Source organism: Vombatus ursinus, unplaced genomic scaffold (genome assembly GCF_900497805.2).
Source record: "Vombatus ursinus unplaced genomic scaffold, bare-nosed wombat genome assembly UNPS02014959.1, whole genome shotgun sequence".
Classification (NCBI taxonomy): Eukaryota; Metazoa; Chordata; class Mammalia; order Diprotodontia; family Vombatidae; genus Vombatus; species Vombatus ursinus.
The window spans coordinates 6,035,343-6,056,064 of record NW_020954737.1 but is presented as its reverse complement, the minus strand read 5'-3'; the positions used below and the strand labels follow the sequence as shown (position 1 = coordinate 6,056,064).

At 39.3% G+C, this 20,722-nt stretch overlaps 1 protein-coding gene across 2 annotated transcripts; it reads right to left on the bottom strand.

Annotated features, from left to right (window-relative positions):
* Nucleotides 1–5,705: 5,705 nt before the first annotated feature.
* On the bottom strand, nt 5,706–20,722 carry UMPS (uridine monophosphate synthetase). Of its 2 annotated transcripts, none has more exons than XM_027845246.1 (6): nt 20,513–20,722; nt 16,956–17,109; nt 14,944–15,612; nt 11,127–11,302; nt 9,179–9,293; nt 5,706–7,169 (listed from the first exon to the last, which is right to left on the bottom strand). In XM_027845246.1, exons 1-6 carry the CDS (start codon nt 20,669–20,671, stop codon nt 7,000–7,002), a joined length of 1,443 nt encoding a protein of 480 aa, XP_027701047.1. In that variant the 5' UTR covers nt 20,672–20,722; the 3' UTR covers nt 5,706–6,999. The 2 variants fall into 2 exon arrangements, with proteins under 2 accessions (XP_027701047.1, XP_027701048.1); XM_027845247.1 differs by having other exon boundaries at nt 14,944–15,388.

Genomic DNA, 20,722 nt, shown 5'->3' with positions numbered 1-20,722 from the left:
AGACTGAACCAGTGTTTCACTACCAAGTCCCTCCCTGGGTCTCAGTTCATTTCCCTTGTCTAATGAAACAGGGTGAGCCAAGTATGATGGCCCATGCCAGTGATCCCTGCTACCAGGGAGGTAGCAAAAGATGCTGGTGATTGCAAGGGGCTGTCAGGATGCCTGTGCCAGAGGAGGCTGGGAAGCATAGCCCAGGTGAGAAACAGAAGCTGGGTTAAGTTTCTGCATCCATCAGTAAAGGGCTTGGGTTGAATAAGTGGGCACTACGTTCGCAGCCTGGGTGAAATGAGGGGAGAGAGAGAGAGAGCCAGAGAGACAGACAGAGGGAAGAGGAGGAGGAGGAGGAGGAGGAGAGAAAAAGGGAGGGATAGAGAGGAGGAAGAGGAGAAAGGGAAGAAGAGAGAGGAGGAGAGAGAAGAGAAGAAAGGAGATAGAGAAAAAAGGAGGGATGGGGGAGAGAGAGAGAAAAGACAGAGGAGGAGGAGGAAGAGAGAGAGAGAGAGAGAGAGAGAGAGAACTTTAAGGTCTTTTCTAGTTCTAACTGTTCCATGGGTGAGATAAGGAGACTCAGTTTCAAAGAAGGGGGAGAGAGGGCAAGAAAAGGAAGGGAAGGGAAAAGGCTTATGATTTTTTTTCTATTTCTAACTGTTCCATACAGTTACTTTCCCTGTGGCCCTGCGCAGGAGGGGATACAAAAGTCTCTTTTCTCCCGCTTCCTGGAGGCAGTGACTGCAGTATCCCCTATTCCCAAGTCTCTGTTGAGGGAATTCACAGACAACCAAAATAAAATGCTATCACCATGCGTGGCCTTTGTGTTGTGATCTTTCTCCCTCACACATGCCGTCAGCCACTTCCTGACAAACTGAGCATTTTCTTGGAGATATAATCCCCTTGGAAAGGTGAACCAGTCTGGGAGTTTGACTTTGGGAGACAGGAGGGATGGGTTATCTTTGTAGTGTTTTGTGTTGATTTTAATAAAGATTGCTAAATGGCACTTATTATGGGAATGGGAATAGTAAGTTCTCAGCTGTGCTCAGCATTGGACTAAAAATTCCAATGTACCAAAACGTATGGCCCCTTCTCTTGATTGAACTTACCTGTACAAACAGCAAAATGAGCCCTTTCTACTTTCTAGAAGTTAGCAGATGTGTCTCGTGGAAGACAAAGAAACAGAGAACTCTCATGTGTACTCCACTGTTTCTCTGCTAGTCCTGGCTCTTGTGGGTATGACAGAGAATCTTTGTCATCATCCTTGCCCTCCACGATATCTGCCCCCTTCTCTCTGCCACATAGCCACTCCTGTAGTTCATCACCTCTTCTTTGGGCTACTGCAATGGTCTCCAATTTGTTCTCCCTTCCTCAAGCCTGTCCCCTCACCAGTCTGTTCTCCATACAGCTACCGGATTGGTGCTTCTAAAGCTTCACTGTGTGACTCCTCTGCTCAAGAAGCTTCAATGGCGCCATATTGCTGCTAAGATAGAATACAACCTACTCAGCATGGCGTTTAAAGCTTCCTACAATCTGAGTCCAATTGATCTTTCCAGACTGCTTTTATATCATTGCCCTTCATGTGTTCCTGCCAGACTTGCCCACTTTTTTGCTCCTAGTACATGACAGCCAATTTCCAGCCCTTCGTGCATTTGCCCAAACTGTCCTTGATGCCTAGAATGATCTTCCCTCCTCACATCCAACATTTGAAAGAACCCTTATTTCCTTTCAAGGCTCAACTCAAATGCCAACTGATTCCATACCCCTCCCCTCTCTTCCCTCCACCCTTAATGAAGTGATTTTGCACATATTTAGTCTTGACTGCTTTATGCATATGCTCATACCCTCTAGTAGAATGTAAGCTCCTTGGGAGCAAGGACTGTTTAATTTCTTCGTATCAATAGCACTCAGCGTAGTCTAAAGTCACAGTTCATTTAGCATCTAAGCCTATAGATGCTTTTTCGTACAACCTTGTTGAATTAAATTGAGACCTGTCCAGAGACCTTGTCTAATCAAGTCACCTTTCTCCCTGGTGTGACCTGGCGTCCAGAACTGGGGTTCTGGGCTTGGCTCCAGAACAGAGGTATAGGAGGGAACCACTGTTCTGGTTACCACATTCCCAGACCATAAAAGGGAAAATTTTTACCTGGCAGGGGATAGAGCCAGACTAACCTAATGGCTAATCTTGGAGAACTCTAGGCAAGTGCCTGGTGACTCTAGTGGATGATCTAGTTATGTACTGGTGTCTGTGGTGCTGAAGTGGGTGACGTTTGCCTTTCCCATGGTATAGTGGAAAGTATGCTGGGCTTTGGAGTCAGAGGACCTAAATTCAATTCCTGATTCTGCCTGTTACTAGACATGTGAGCTTGAGCAGATCCTTAAACTTCTCTGCATAAATTTCCAAATCCATGAAATGAGAGGGTTGGACTCAGTTGCCTCTAAGATCCAGTCCAACTCTAATCTAAGATTCCAGGGGAGGGTGCTTTTAGCATCAAATTCCAACTATAGGAATAAGGTTCTCAACATGGGATTTCCAGCAGGTTGCAAAGTTTTTGGATACCATTATCTATGTAACTAAACCTGCCCTGCCCCCTTTTGTCTATGAGACCACTGCCAAATGTGGCTCCTAGTTTTTAGTGGGCAAAACAGCCTAATAGCTAGAATTTGTTCTATCCCATGGGGAGAATTAAATTATTTTCTTTACCCAAGAACACAGAGAAAGTTCCTAGTGATCAATTACTATTAAAGAATGGATGGAGCCTCATTGTTACGCAGAACTGAATGAAAACATCAATTTTGCATCATGAAGTGTGTGTGTGTGTGGGGGGGGTAACATTCCACTAATTAAAACATCCTAACTTCTAGATTTAACCTCTGTATTTTTTATATTCAAATTGATCTTCTATCCTAAATCTATGAGAAAATATCTTAGGCTCATGCTATAAATAATGGGTCAGCAATTTGGTACTCTATCTTATTAAATAGTACTGCCCAGAGGTCAATGAGTTGATCCCTCAGCCCTCTGCTGTAGGGATTGAATCCTCTGAAGTAGTGCCTTCATCCACAGGTCCATGCTTGCAGACTGGGTTACCTTAGTCAGAACCCTGCTGAGGATCACAGCTACCCATAGTTGGCAGTACCTCTTCTGACTCAGGGATTCCTCTAACCCTTAATGATCTTTAGTCTTTGGCTTGAAGTATCTAATCTGGTTTGTACTTGGCCAACTTGAGTCTCTAGGTGCAGAGATCTGCTACTTCCCCTTCTCTCTCTATGCCAACATACTAAGGACTTATTCCTAAGGGAAAGACTATACAATTAAAAGCATTATGTTGCTTGTGCCCTCTTCCCCATCACTGGTGTTTGGGTCCATGAATATTTTATGTGACAAGGCATTATGGGAGTAGCAAGACCAACCGAGAGGGGTGTGTGTGTTTATTGAAAAATCTCAGAAAACATACCCGGGTGTGGGAATGTGTGGAGGAATCCTGCCAGAGGTAGAAAAGAGGTAAGAGAAAATCATTCACTTTAACCCATTTAGGAGTCAGTTTTAGAGACTCATTACAGAGTGAAGAAGTGTCCTACTAGGAGGTGCTTGGACCAAAACATGGGGTCCTTTAGGTCTCCCAGCTCATTCTGCAAGAGCATTAACTGTAACCTTAAACCATAGCCTGGTAGGTCGGAATCTAACTGAGCATTTAACTGAAGAAGTGATTGCTGTTTGATTAAGTAGCAGAGACAGCTTTAATGACAGGGAGGCAGCTAGGAAGCTAAGCTAGCTGTGATTGACTGGTGCCCAGTGACAGCTGAGGAGGTGAGTGCCTGCTCTCTCCCCAGCCAACTTAAGTCTGGAATCTGAGGTAGGGGCAATTGTTTTAAAAAGAGTTTTGAATGATTTTTCTGAATTGCCTGAATTGGAATATTGTTTCATAAGAAAGGCTTAAATACTTGATTGATTTCTGATTTTCCTAGTCTGTTGACCTCATTGGATCATATGCTCACTCCTGGTATACTCACTGATTTATCTAGCTGGTGTCCAGGGCTAAATCAGCCTTCTGTTTTGGCCTAGTATTGGGTTGGGGCAGTAATCGTGTGTCATTTGAAGCCACCTTGAGAAAGCTGAACTAAGGGGCAGCTAGATGGTGCAGTGGAGCTCTGGCCTTGGAGTCATGAAGAGCTGAGTTCAAATTCGACCTCAGTCACTTGACACCTATTAGCTGTATGACCTTGGGCAAGTCACTTAACCCTGATTGCCTCACCAAAAAGAAAAAAAAAAAAGCTGAACTAGGCCGTAAAGGGAAGCATAGCTAATGTGTATTTGAAACAATGTTAGGACAGAATAGCCAAAACATTCTCCCCCAAACTCACTCCTACTTCTCATCTCTGACCACAGGTTTACAGGATTTTGAGGGAGAAAGAATCATATAAATTATGCAATCTACTACTTGCTCATATTATAAATGACAAATTAGGCCCCAGAGAAGTGACTTTCCAAAAGCCACACTGGTCATAAACAAGGTCTTGTGATTCACCTTACTGTAGTCTATACTGTGACAATTCCCATCTCTAGCTTGTGTTAGGATGCCCTAGTCTGCTTGTCTCTCTGCATTCTGGCTCCTGACTTAGTATTCTTATTCATTCACCTCACCCTCTTCTACCACTGCCCCTATATAGGGCCCTACTAGCATTTAATGTTCTTCCATGCCCACACTAGGGTTTTAGTGACAAGCAACTGGCAGGGGTGTACAAGCATTTCTGTAGACCACTTGATTAATCCCATTCTGAATAACCTGTAAGTGTAAGGATGACCAAAGAACTATGAAGACATCTCACCCCATTCCTTCACAGGAGTGAGGGAGGAGGGAGTGGAATATAGCATATAGTCAGATTTTATTTTTTTTGTTTTCTTCAGTTTTGCTTTTTTCCCTCCCCTCTTCCATTTTTTTTAATTCTGCTATATGGGATAGGTCTTTGGGAGGGGGGAGTGCTACAGGAAATTTAAGTAATATAAATCCAAAAGATAACTAAAAAAATTTTTTAAAAGGGTTTAATAGACCATCTGCCTACCCTTACAAGACCCAAATTCACAAGTTCTTGTAAGGGTAGGAATGGTCTGTCAGGCCCTTTTTCTGTATTATCCTAATTGTCCACATTTCAAACAAGCTTATTTTGTCATTAAGTTGCAGATTTGCCCAAGTGGTTCATTTATCCATGTTGTCCCCCATTCCCAACTGTAGGCAAGAGTGCTGAGTGTGCCTATTCTTGGTCTTAGGGTGAAGCCCAATGTGGGAACTGTGCCAGTGACAATGTGAGAGCTCACAATGGTGGCAGGTCTCTTACTAGAGCCACCTGATTCCATACAATTACACTTTCTCAAAGCTATTCTGTGATGAAAAGCATTTTAATCTTGATTGGAAACCTGAGTCACGTGAGCACTGCCCATCTCGCTTAGGCCAGGTGGTCAAGGAATGGTACAATGATAAGATGTGGAGATCAAGGAAAACTTGCCCACGTATCCCTGAAGGAGGGCAGCAAGCACTTTATTTCTTCCAAGCAGCAGCAAATGAGCCATAACACCTCTAAGGACACTTCCCATCCAAACCTGATGTAATGATTACACATTTCAATAGGGTTTACCAGTGACTTGAGCCGGGCTTAGACCAATCCCCTAGTAGGTTAGATGTGACATTGGAACAAAATGAGACACTCATAGGCCATTCTACAGTTAGCAAAAAAGATTTATTTAGCCATGGCAAGGGGCTGAGATGAAATAAAGATGAAAGTTGAGAGCCCCTCTAGTTGGTTAGGCTGAACAAAGTTCCAGTGGCAATCCACCTGTCAAGCACCAGAGTTCCCAGGCTCCTTGTGGATGCTTTGTGCCCAGGTGATAAGGCAGTGACATCGAGTCCCCAGAGTCAACCATGTCTTGAAGAATGTCTCAATACCTTTTAAGAAAAAACTAGCTAACCTGCTTGGAGGAAGGGTTTACTGTTGCTCCTACCACAGCCAGCAAATTATTTTTATGGATTATAGGATATTGACTTTCCTCCTGATAAAGCCATGTTTAAAAGGAAATGCTTCATTGAAAGTATGATTATAAAATGGAAGGGGAAAAGTGTCTCCCATCCCAGGGTCAAGAAAGAAAATCATTATGTCGTACTTTAAGCCACTGCTACTAACAAGCAAAAAAAGAAAAAAAAAAGCTACTCTGAAGTCCCTAAATTGTCTACATTCTCTGATGCAAGGATACCACGACTGGGCATATAATCCAAGGCAAAAGGTAGAGGAAGGGGTCTCAGAGACAGAAGACTGATAAGAATGAATGCAGAGTACATATAGCAAAAAGCACAATTTATATAATGATATTAATGTGAAGTAAAATAACGAAAGGCATTAAAACTCTGCTCAATAAAACGATCAATTCTGACTCCAAAAGACTGAAAGTTAAAGATACCTCTTTTTTCTTAGTAGTGAATGGCAGCATTGACATGTGAAATGGTAAGTGGAGTCTGTTTTGCTTAACTATAATTCTTTATGACAAGGGAGGTGAATGAGAAGTGTCCTTGATGTAAAAAAAAAAAAAAAGCGTCAACAAAACATTAATGTCTTTTACAGGGAATAAAGGGGAACCTCTTCTATAAAAATACAAATATTCATGTATAAAAGAGTTATAATGACAATCTAAGCTTTATGACTTGGCTCTTTTATTTATATTTAGGGAGATAATCATTATATTAGGGAGATATATTAGGCTCTTATATTTAGGGAGATAACTTCTCTGTTAATAAAAGGAAGGTGGAACAGATTCTGCGGCTGCCCCAGAAATTGTCAGTCACAAGAAATCCATGTTTTAGAAAGCATTTATTACTGTGGAGCATCTCAGAGTTATTAAACACTTAAGTGCCTAGAAGCTTTGCCAGTTTTTGCAACTCTGATTTTGTGGTATGGTCAAATGTGAGATCAAAGAATTTGAGTAGAAATGTTTTAAGAAATAAAAAAGTATTTTTGAGAGACTCAAACACCAAGTCTAGTCAAGTAGGCTTCCCAGGCAGCTTTTCTGTACATTTCAGCCGCTCCTAGGTGATTGGAGGCTGTTAATATGCCACGGCCCACAATGATGATGTCAGAACCTCGTTTGCCAATAGCTTCTTGTGGGCTGTTATACTGCTGGCCAAGATTATCCCCTGTGGGGGGGAAAAAATAAGGATACTATTTATTCATCTTCTTATGACAAGAGCTAAAATGACCATTTGTGTAACAGCATCTTTCATGTTTACTATCTCACAGAGACACTTATAGCAGCTTTAACTAAAATGCTAAAACCTAGTCTTACCTTTTCGAATCCCATTCTCTTATATACTATGCTGTACTATATACTTTGCCTGACTGAAAACAAAACGAAACCTCTCTGAAAAGGACAGGGGGGAGGAAGAGAGAAATATATAGGTATTCAGAGAAATTGACCCTATACTATATACTTTCCAGATTTTATAGAAGCCAGATTTTGGGACAGAGTGCAGCTTATATTTGGACTAATACAAACAACAAAGAACAAACCTCTTATATGCATATTATGTTATGTAACATTTTCTTTTTACAAAGGGAAACATGTTGAATAGTTTTATCTCTTTTTATTTTATTTTCTGCTTTTCTTAAGGTGTCCTGTATGCAAATTTTTCAAATATTCCCAGTATTCCTTATATGTGCCATAAATCATTAATAAGCAAGAATTAAGGGGCTTAGAGTGCATCTAACATAAGCCCTTTGATTTTACAAATGAGCAAAAAACTAAAAAAAAAAAAAAAAAAAGGGTAGAGACTTGACTCAAAGAGAGAAGTCACAATCTCCATGGTATTCACTACCTTTTCAAATAAACATACATGAACACATGCGAACATGCACACATACAAAATGAGAATTTGTCAGCGTAGGCAGACCCTGATTCACAATGACAGAATGAACCCTGCGCAAGGCACTGTGGGCTCTTGAACAAAAGTTGATTCCACCACTTGGTCTGATCAGATGCAGCATCTGGCTAAGGAAATTTGCAGAGAAGTCTTTTAAAATATTAATCACTTTGAGGCTTTAAAAAAAAAAAGCCATCAAATGCTAAGATAACCATTACTTAGGCAGGACATTCAGCTAATCCTTCTGAGGTTCACTTTGCAATCTATGAGGGCGGGGTGGCACAAAAGCTAGACTTTCTGTTTTACAATGAATTTGTATAAACTTATTCATGAACTTATTTAGATTTCCTATGCAATATTCCTATATTTAGATTACCCATACAATCTCTCAGGGTAAAATTCCCTATCACTCATTTACTGTGTAGTTATTAAGTAGTGCTGCCATATTATTATATCTGAAACTTTCTCCTTCACACTTCTTGGAATTCACTCCTCCCCCAATAATTCTAAGATTTGATGAAGAACTCTCATTTACTCAACTCTGGTTTTATGGGCTGTTGTGAATAAGCCCATTTGTACCCTTAAAATGTAAAAAAGACCTCCACTGGAGGATCCTCTTGAGGATGGCACAAATAGGCTGCAAGATATACACCCCCATGGAAGAAATATTCACATCCATGAGTATTAGAACCATCTAAAAAGTATAAATATCTGACTTTCCAGACTGAAGAATACCCATCTTTTTAAAATGTGTGCTTCCACCCTCATTAAAATCTTCTTTCTGGACCTTTTTTTCTAGGCTGAAGCACTTGGGCTGTATAATTTTTTGAATCAAACAAACCTTAGAAATGTTTGTTCACATTTGTATTTATGTATATAAAATGAGAATCCTCCACTCTTCAAGTACTGAGTCCCACTGGCAGATATCCTGAGTGCTCATTTTAAATGGCTAGAATGACCTGAGCATCCCAAACAGAAAGCACATTGGTCAATATCAATACCACTGCCACAGTTTGCCAACTCTATTTCCTATCCCTTCCCTTCAACATACACAATCCTCAAACCCTCGAGGGAAAGGCTGTAGGGATGTTAGGATAAGCTTCTGAGCTAAGCCTTCCCATTATAAATTTCACAAGCATTTACTAATCTAAAATACTTCATTTCAAACTAGTTTAATACAGACCTAATAAACCAATCTCAAATTACCATGTGAATTATTGGATAAAAATGATAGTTTACTGGACTAACAAGTATAAAGAGACAACATGATCTATGACTGTATTTACCTCCAGCTTGTATTTGGATACCTGGAGTCAAGTGAACAAATTCTGGTTTCTGGCTCACTCTTGAACCAGAAATAAAACCGATTACAAACTCCGATTGTTCCTCAGCCATTTTCACCTGGTGGAACATAAGAGACAAAATATGTTTAACTACACAGGACATTTACTTAGGGAAACAACATATTTTCTGGTCTCAAACCTCATTACTTTATAGATTTCATTTCATACTGCAATTATGTAAATTACTGTGTGTGAAACACTTCATCTTAGATCTGGGTCTACAGCAGGCCTGTACAACCTAAGACCCATGTGCTGCTTGTGGCCCACCAAAGGATTTCGGGCGGTCAGTGAAAAATGTAGGGTTGCCATTGCACACTCTCCTGTCTGTCACGTGACCTCTGGCAACCAACCATCGTCAGTCTCTAGTCTAACCTGTCTACAGCCAGAAGTTTGGCCTATTTTAATTTCGGCCCCTACCTATTGCCAAGTTGTGCAGGTCTGGTCTACAGCCTTCTTTCACTTCAGTCCTAACTATGACTCTGTGAAACATGGCCTCAAAACACTAAGAATTCTAACATCCAGCAATAGTCACTTAAAATCTGGATACTATATATACTGGTGTGACAGGGCATGCCAAGATTTATGGTATAACTGAAGGATAGCCAACCAGAAAACCCAGAGCTACATGTAAACTAAGTTTCACATCTGACCCCTAAAAAAATCAAGTGTTAATATGAATTTGTTAATTCTATGACTGAAAGTAATATTATATTCTTTGAAAGGTCTAAAATACTACAAGGTAGGAAAACTCTGTAAGAAAAAAAATGCTTTCCCAGAACCAACAGTGAAAACTACTGATTCAAATGAATCATGTGGGAGAGAAACTCTGGACACATATTTGAAGGACTCTCCAAAGACTGGAACATTTATACTTGAAGGATGGATTAGGATTTATATAGAAATTTGGTAACAATGTCAAATTATTCAATGCATTAAATAAATTTAGTATTAAGATTTTGAAAAAAAAAATCACATCAATGGTAAAGTTTGGTTCTTTTTGTCAGGTGGCTAGAATGGTAGTATTGACAACTGTTGGCTAACTTGATTCTCAGAGAAACTAGGCAAACTATACATACATATTAAAGGAAGTGTAAAATAGTGTATCCTGTGCTTGGAGACAGGAAAGACTATGTTTGAATCATTCTCCATTTACTAACCATGTAACCAGAAGCATGTAATTTAACCCCTGTGAACCTTAATTTACTCATCTGTGAAGCAAGGATAATGACAGCACCTATCTCAGAGTTACTGTGAGGCTCAAATGAGATAATGTATTTAAAGTTCTTTAAAAACCTTTAAAAGTCCAATAAATGTAAAACTATGGTTATTATAGGTTCAGTAAATTCTTCCTTAATTTCTAGGGCTTAAGGGATACTTCTGAAGAATTGTTTAGCATCTAAATAGGACAAGACAAAAAGAAAAGTGATCATGAGGGGTCTCTAGTGACAATAGCAATAACTTCTATTTATACAGTATTTTAAGATTTGCAAAATCCTTTATACTCACCTCATTTGAGCCTCACAAAATCTCCATGAAGTATTTTACTTCAGATATCATCTCTATTTTACAGATGAAGAAACTGAGGTTTAGTAGGTAAGTGACTTCCAATGTGGTTCCAGAACTGCAAGAGGTAGAGGCAGCCTCTACACCCAGACTTTCCTCACTCCAAGTCCAGGACTTTCTTTCCACTATGTCATGCTGTCTCCTGATCTTACCCATTATGCAATCTTGGGCAAGTCATCCGAAAGTGGATGTAATAAGTAATTACATGAGTTCACAAAATACCTAAAAAGTGTTCCTAAGATTTGGTCTGTGTGCAGATAGTAGGGCAAACCTTGTTTTGTTTCCTCTCTCCCACCCAACTCTAGCAGTCTACAAAGCTCTCACTTACAGCTGCTTTTGTGTAGTCACCCGTGGCCAAAGATCCAGAGGAGCTCATTTCTGCAATCAGGAGGCAGCCTCGGTGCATTGGCATCCCCACTTCACTCAGGCCTTTCACAACTCCTGAGCCTGGCACTACATGGGCATTTACTATATCTGCCCAGGAAGCTATTTTGAAAACACCACCTAAGAGAAAGTGATAGGATTACTCTCAACTGAAACTTGTTCAAGCAAGAGACAACTACAGAAATGTGAAATTTTGTAGTAACACTTCAGTATCCAGATACTCCTAAGAGTTTTCAGCTGTTGTAAATTTAATTGCACCCAGATCTCCACATTAAAGGTGTCACTGAAAAGCTAACACTTCCACCAGGGTAACTGGTTTAAAGATCATAAAAAGTCAGGCTCAGTTTTGCAACTGTTTTTCATTAACATGGACTGAACTTGATCTTCCTTATATGCTGAAGCTTACAATGTCAACAATACTATTTTTTTTCCTACAGCAGAAATAAGTTGAAAATAAATGTAGACATGTAAGACCCTCAAGTAAAATCATAAATGTAGCTTAAGGCATGCAAATGGGGGTTTTAGGAGATTGGAAGAACTGTTTCCAGTAAATGCTATAGCAGCTTTTGAAGCTGATGAAGAGAATTCAACAAGGCTTAGGATGGAGTATTGTTTTTCATTACTTTTAAAGCCTTCAGACACCAATCGTCTAAAATGTCATCAAAAAGAATAAACTGTAATTTTTTTTGTATGTCAAAACTTTACTACTACCTCTTAAGCTTGACAACTATCTTAAAAGATTTGGTACTTCCAAGCCTCAGCTCTTATCTCAATGAGAGCCTCCACTCAATTTCCAAAGCTTCATATTCTCTCCAACTGTTTTCCCACTTCCTACCTCACACCCCCCAAAGTCAGGAAAATGCTCTAGTCATTAAATGTTTTTTAAAAGATTGAAAACATATTTAGAGAGCGGAGTCATAAAATCTGTGGAGGGGGTCAGGTGGGTTCTATTTCAAAGATGAGCAGTGTATGGTGACACCACTTTCTCAACTGGAAACAAGTGAGACATTTCTGTTTAAATATTACCTCATTTGATCCTTGCAAAACCAGGGGTTATTATTGTCCCCATCTTATAACAGAAGAAACTGAGGCAGATAGGTTAAGTGACTTGGCCAGGGTCACATTAGTCAGCTAGTAAGCATCTAAAGACAGATCTGACCTCTACTGCTCCTGACTCTCCCGAGACCCACTGGGTAACGCTCTATTAAGTCACATTTTTGAAAAGTCAACTTTTAAAAAGGGAGAGGAGATAGAAGGGAGGGAAAAAGTAGTAAGGGTAAAGGGAAAGAAAAGGGTGGGGGCTAATAGAAGGGTGGGACTGAGGGAGGCAGTGGTCAAAAGCAAAATATTAGTGAGGAGGGAAAAGGAGAAAGAAAGAAAAGCATAAACGGGGGGAGGTGGGGGGGGAAGAAGGATGAAGAGAAAGACAGATAGTAATCACAACTGTGAATGTGATACATGAATGTAATGCAATACCATTGTGCTATAAGAAATGATGAACAGGCTGACTTCAGAAAAACCTGGAAAGGCTTTTATGGTTTGATGCTGAGGGAAGTGAGCAGAACCAGGAGAACGTTGCACACAGTAACAACCATGTTGTGCGATGACTAATATTGATAGACTTAACTCCTCTCAGCAATACAAGGATCTAAGACATCTCCAAAAGCCACATGATGGAAAATGCTATCCACATCCAAAGAAAGAACTATGGAGTTTGAATGCAGATCGAAGCATACTATTTGCTACTTTTTTTCTTCTGTTGTGTTTTGTTTCCTCTTTCTGGTGGTTCCTCCTACTAGTTCTAATTCTTACTTACTACATCACTAATGTGAAAATATGTTTAATAGGAATGTACATGTAAAGCCTATATCAGATTGTGCGCCATTTTGGGGAGAGAGGTAGGGAGGGAGGGGGAGAAAAATTTAAAACTCAAAAGCTTATGGAAGTAATTGTTGATAAATCAAAATAAATTAATAATAATAATAATAATGATACTAAAGGTAACTTTTAACTTGGCATGTGATGGTAAACACAACAATTCTAGGGACATGGAAAACTACTTCAGTATAAAAACTCTGCTCTCCTGAAAAATCCAAAAAAGAATACCATAAGCGTGTCTCTTTTGGAATTCAATTCTCACCCAGGAGGAAAAGCTAGAAAGACAAATTCCATTCAAAATAATTACAGGTACAAAATATTATAGGTATAACTTTAGGTATAAAATATTTGGTAGACATCTACTAAGACACACCTGGGAACTATATAAAGCCAACAATACACTCTTTGCAGAAATGTTAACAGACCAAAATAATGAGAGAAATATTAATTGCTCAAGGGTTGGCTGAGTCAATATAATAAAAATGACAACACTACCTAAATTAATCAACCTATTCAGTACCGCGCCAATCAAACTACCCAAAAGATTACTTTATAAAGCTGGAAAAAATAATAACAAAATTTATCTGGAAGAACAAAAGACCAAGAATCTTAAGAGTAATAATGAAAAAAACGTGAAGACAGTCAGAAGGGGAGGGTGAGGTTCTAAAGCAGTTTGACAGAAATTATATCTAGATCAACACCTCACACCATATAACCAAGAAAAACTCTGAATAGATACACAATTTAGACATAAAATGTGGCAATCATAAGCAAATTAGAGAAGAAATTACCTTTCAGATCTATGGATGCAGAAAGAATTTAAAACCAAATGAGAAAGAAGATCACACAAGATAAAATGCGTGCTTTTGATTAAATAAAATTCAAGTTTTTACACAAATGTAATGCAGTTAAAATTAAAGTGGAAACAGCTAACTGGGAAAAAAAAATCTTTGCATCAAATTTCTCTGACAAAGGTCTCATATCCAAGATATAAGGAAATTATTCAAATTTATAAGACTAACCTATTTCCCAGTAAATAAATGGTCAATGAATTTGAATAGGTAGTTTTCAAAAATTAAAAAAAGGAATCCAAGCTATCAAACCACCACATTTAAAAAAAAAGCTCCAGCTCACTAATAACACATTAAATATAAATTAAAGTATCTCTGATGTTCTACCTCACATCCATCAAATTAGCAAAAATGACAGAAAAGGAAAATGATAAATTTTGGAGGGGGTTGCAGGAAAACAGGTGCAATATTGTGCTGTTGATGGAGCTGTAAATTGGTCTAACCATTCCGGAAAGCAATTTGGAACAAGGCTTAAAAAAAAAAGTTCCTAAATTGAGAATACTTTTTTAACCCAACTATACCACAAGTAAGCATGTGTGCGGATATGGGTGTGTGTACCAAAAAAATCATAGAAAGAGAAAAAAGACCCACATGCATCTTCCATTAGCCAAAAACTATAAGCTAAGAGGATGTCCAGAATTGGGGAAGAACTAAACAATTCTGTAGCAAAGGAATGACAAAATGGACAATTTCAGAGGAAATTTGAAAGATCTTTATGGACTGATGGAGTGAAGTGAAAAGAACTAGAAGAACAAGTTATACAAAGACCACAACATTGTTAAAAAAACACCACTTGGAAGAACCTTAAAACTCTGATCAATCTAATGATTAATCCAGAGCACAGAGGTCTAAAACAAAACATGCCACTCCCCTCCTGCCAGAGAGGTGACGGACATAAAATGCTGAAAGAGACACAGAAGTTTTAGACATGGCCAACGTTTTCTTTTTTAAAAAATTGTTCACTAGGGGAAAGGAAGCAGCAGGGAAGAGAATAAATGTTCATAAATTTTTTAAAAGGAATACAATTCTTACCTTCATATTGTTTTTTCACTGTGTTTCCTATATCAGCAAATTTTCGGTCTTCAAATATTAAGAACTTATGGACTTCTGCTAGAGTTTTCAACTCCTCCATGATCTCCAGACTGAAGTCATTCAGAATATCTACATGGGTCTTGAGCATACAGATGCAGGGACCGAGAGTGGCTGCCAGCTGCAACAGCTCTTTGGCCTCAGTAACATCAGCAGAAAGACACAAGTTGGTCTGCTTCTTTTCCATAAGCCTGAGAAGTTTTGATGCAGTAGGATGGGTTCCAGGGAGCTGGGCGCGCATGCCAAAGCTAAGTTCTTTGGGAGTTTTCTTTACAGGTACGGTACCCTTCTGCTCAGTGACTACAAAGGTGTTGTCTTGAATAAACTTCTTCACTTTCCCAACCATCTCAGCATCAATCTTTTTTTGCTGTTCAAGAATCTCCAGGATCTTTGACAAGGTACACACCGAATGTAAGCGAATACCCCACTCTTGCAACTTGGCTTTGCCTCCCTGCTCTCTGTCTAGCAGCACGATGGCATCTGTGACTTTCAAACCTTCCCTCTTAAGGACCTCAACAGTTTCCCAAACACTAGAACCACTGGTCACTACATCCTCAATGATCAAACAGGTTTCTCCTGGATTAATAGCTCCTTCTACGAGACGTTTAGTACCTTGAAAAGAAAAAAAGACTCTCTTGGCTTTGATTAAAAATACAGACTATGGCTTGCCAGCTCCAATAAAGGTCTACCTTGTTTCGTTCATAAGAAATACACCTTAGCGAAGGCTGAACAGATTCCTACTGTTTCTGAATTATTTTATTTTCATTTAATAGGAAATGGTGACTAACACTTTTGTTGAATTTCTCTGCCTCCCTCCTTTCCCCTCATTTCATTGTTAAGAGTGGAATGTCAGCAGGATGCATTCTTTTCTTTCTCTATTCTTCCCATCTTTGTGAATTAGCTTCAACTACCCAGCAAGATCATCCCAAACATTCTGCTTTGGAGCAAGTGTCTACAGGTTCTTTTCAGCACATCTGACATTTATTACTATAGATATTTAATTAGAAAGATGTGATTCAAGTGATACAATCAAGGAAATTATGGGTAAATGTTAAATAACAAGTCCTTGTCTCATTATGAGGAGCAATTATCTTATCATTAGACATAACAATACTAACATTATATAGCTCTCATCTCTTGTTAAAAACTTAAGGTATACAGTAACAATAATATCATCCTCAGTTTGCAGATTAGTAAAAACCTGAGGCTCAGAGAGATTAATTTACTGGTAACACTAAAACAACAATACCTAGTACAGTGCTAGGATGGAATGGACACCCGTAGATCAGTACTTTGGACCAATGTAGGCTGACCACAAGTCCAGATTCCTAAACACTGGGGCTTATGAGTCTGAAAAGAGAATTCTTTACCACGTGGAGTTTATGTTGCTTTACAATATTATTTGCTAATAGCTAAACAAAAAAAGAACAGTAGACCATACTGCTATATTGATCCTCATTAGGGATAGAGAAGACATTTTCCATTCTTAAATCTCAAAACAAATTTAGCTAGAATGAAGGAAAGCCTAGTGAAAACGTGATGGGTTGATAGATTTTGTACAAGACACTTTCCTTCTTTCTTCAAGCCATTCAAAGCATTTATTTTCTCCTGCTAAATCACTACGTCATCATAAAATCTTACAGAATAGTAATATAATTTGCAGCAATGCATTCAAAATAAACTCCAATGTAAGAAAATAATTTGTATGTCCCATGGAGTAATATAACTTGGCCAAAAACAAAAAAAAACTCAACATGTTTTGACAAACACTTATTAAACACTTATTAGGTGCTAAGTACGGTACTTACAACTAAAAAAACAATTAGTATGAATTAGCCCAAACTTGAAATTTTATGTTCATGCATAAAATAATAATTGTAAAGCACTCAGCATAGTACCTGGCACCTAGTTGGTGCTATATAAATGTTGGCTATTATGATGATGCTAATTTTTACCATAATCTTTTGCCTCCTTCCTTCGAATGAGCATCGGAATTTGGTTGGTTGAGCAGATGATTGTTGCCAAAGGCAAAGCTGTATAGGGCACACCACACACGGAGTCAAAACTGATCCCTGCATTTTGAGCAGTTTCAAACAAGATATCTGCAACCTGGAAGAAAACATACACTAGATAATCATGATTACATCATTATGATATATTCAAGTCTGTTACCACATCTATACCTTTCACGATTTTACAGATTTGAAGCTCATCTCTTTTAGCTTTTGTCTCTCTAGACTGAAGAATCTCAATTTCTATAGAGTTTATAATGGTCTTTGTTCAGCTAAGACAGGAATAAAATAATTTGAGAGCTGGAATAGACCTGAGACTTCATTTTGTCCAATGCATTCATTCTATTTAAATCAAATGACTTGCCCAAGGTCACACAGCTAGTAAGCAGTAGGATGAAAAATGGAATTCTTAATTCCTGATACAGGGGACTTGCATATGCAAAGACATGCTGCATGGAAGGAATGGTACCAAAGCCAGTGTGACTAGTTCACTGAATGTAATGTGAGAAATGTATTTAATAACTAATTATTGTATTGGGACCAAAGTTTTTTTCCCTTTTCTACTTCCTCATCCAGAAACCAACCAGTGTAGGAAATCTCTCTTAAAGAATTACCTGGGCTAAGATCTAATCAGACAGTAAAAGAAATTCTAAGTTTGGGCTAATGGGTATATTCGTGCTCACTGTGTATGCTCAGATAGGTCAGGGGAAAATGTTGATTCTCCCTTTCTTTCAAGACAGGTGATATGGAAATTGATTGTCTCTTTGACCAAGATTTGGTGGACCTAAGTAACTTACCCCAAGATAGCCCCCCTCCCATTGTGTTATTCAGTCAAAGTTGTTTGGCACCCCTTGGGAATACGTACTCTTCAAAAGGCGTGTAAACTGTGAGCCCACCAACATAAAGGGTCTTTGGTCTAAGAGACAGTCAAATAACCATTCTTTTTAATGAATAATGTGCTGGCTTTATTAATAAATTACCCAGAAGCTATGTCTCTCAAAATTATTTTAACCACCACAGTGTGAAGGTATGGTAATATATAAGAAGCCTGGAAAGGTAATTCACAAAGGGGGTACACAATAAAGATTTAATTTTTACTGTTTGGCTTCCTTTCTTAATGATGATGTTTGGATTTTTGTTTTTGGAAAGGAAAGTACGATGGGCTAAATACAATCTTTGGGGAAGTCTTCAGTGACCCTCTGGAACCCTAGTCCTAACAATGAAGAACATTATCCTACAGCAGAGATTGAATTACTTCTATCTGAATGTTCCATATCCACCATTTCTAACCCATTTATAATTTTTCTACCTCATCTTGTAGCCTCATGAGTTCTTATTTTTAGAGGATAAAACATATTAAATGTTTTGTAAATGATACATTGTATAAAACCCAAAATAATTATTCTTCACCCTTGACACTTTCATTGCTTAGAAGTGTTTATTGTCATATGCAAATTTCAACTCTGGATAATAGTTCGGTAGTTCCCCCATATAATTTAAAAAGATGTTAAATAAGACCAGTCTTAAGACATAAGAAAACCTTGGGTTGGATGCAGTGGGGGGGGTGTGTGTGTGTGGAAGATGAGGAAATGGAAGATTTTTTCTTTATCCAATTTCCCAAGGACTTCTGCCAAACCCACCCCAAACTTTATAATAATAATAATAATAATAATAACTTTAAGATCAAGGAACATGTAAGTTTCCAGTTGGAAGGGTGCTTTAGGAGTCATTTAGTCCAACTCCTTCATTGTTCAGATAAGGAAACAAACTTGGAGAGGTTAAATAACTTGCCAAAGGACAAACAGCAATAAATACTGCTTATAACTGAACCATAACTGCAACCTGGGTCACCTGATCCTAATCCTGATTCTAAAAATTAGCCAAGTATCACTTCATCAATCTGACCTGCTGGAATGAATTTCCACAGAAGAAATGTTCCACACCAATGAAATCATGCATCCTGACTCCTTAAAGCCAAAATTAAGAGTTCTAAATCAAAGGGCAGTTTCAAGAATGTAGAAAGGACTACTATTCTGCCATACCTGTTTGTAGAAATAAATCTGCATATACAAACCTCTAAATTATAAAATTAAAGACTACAATTATACTGTTCTGTCTTCTGCACAAGAGAACAATCAAGTTCAAAGACACTCGATTACCAGCTGCTTTTCTAATTGTAATGATAAATTCACTTGAATATATCCAGTTTCCTAGCTTGTCACTTTTACAACTTAAAAATATGCACTTTCAACATAGCATGCCTAAGAAAAAATAAAAAGTATAGATCCCCCCCCATGAAGCTATGCAAGAATGTGCGCTTTGCCCCATAATAGCAGGCATGAGTTCATAATTAACTATAGAGCAAATAACTAGAAGCCAGGCCTCTTGAGTCCCAGTTCAGAACTCTCCTCTCTACACCACAACGCCCAGGAAAGGGCACTGCTGCTTAGGACAATGCAATTTCTACCCTCTTGAACCCTAAACACTTATTAATAATAGACTGATTAATAACAGGCAGCTACACTAGCCAGTGGATAGAGCAGCTGGACCTGGAGTCAGGAATACTTGGGCTCAGTCCCTTAACCAGCTTCCTAACTCTGGGCAAGTCACAACCTCTGCCTGTCTCAGTTTCCTCATTTGCAAAATGGGGATTTTAATAGTACCTACCTTCCAGGTCCGAGGATCAAACAAGATAGTAACAAGAACAATAGCTATTATAGAGTTGACTATGTGCCAGGCATTCTGCTAAGTGCTTTACAGTTATTATCTTATTTGATCCTCACAACAACCCTGAAAAATAGGTGCTATTATTATTTTATATATTATAATATTTGTAAATGCACTGTAAACCTAACCTTAGCTATTATTATTATTATTACTAAATTGACATATAAATGTTTACATAACCCTCCATGGCTCAGTGGATAGGGCTGGGCCTGGAGTCAGAAACACCTGAGTTCAAATCAGGCCTCATACATTTACAACTGTGTGACCCTGGGCAAGTAACTTAACCTCTCTTTACCGTAATCCACTGGGGAAAGAAATGGAAAACCACTCCAGGATCTGTGCCAAGAAAATCCAACGGACAGCATGGTCCACGGGGTCACGACGGGTAGGACACGACTGGACAACATGGGCAGCATGAGCTATCACAGGCCATCACTACAACGATCCCCAAGCGTATCAGGAGAGAATGCTTAGGACCCAGGGACACGTGGGTTCAAGCGCGGCGTCCGTGACCCCGGACAACTCGTCTAACCTCGCAGAACAAGAATCCTCCCTACGTAGTCGATGGAGAAACGGACGCCGATCTACACAGGAAAAAGGGAATTTCCTCCCGGAAAACTTTTAAAATCCGAGATCGGAGAGGAAAAATAAAAGTGCAGAACCACGTGCCTAGGGAGGCGGCGGGGGGGGGGAGAAGAGGTCAAAGGGCGCCCTCCGGGCACGAGCGATGCGCGCACAGCGACACCCTCCAGGCCCGGCCTGCCGCTTCCCACCTGTTTGAGGAGCCGCGGTCTGGAGATGATGCCACGCAGGTCCACGTAGACCGGGGACGAGAGCCCGCTCTTGAGCACGAAGTTTCCGAATTTGAACGCCTGTGCTTCATACAACGCCGTCACCAAGGGCGTCAGCTCCTCCACCGACGATGCCGCCATGACCCCAAAGCCTCGCTTTCAACCGCCGCACGGCGCGAGTCCTGCGAGTCC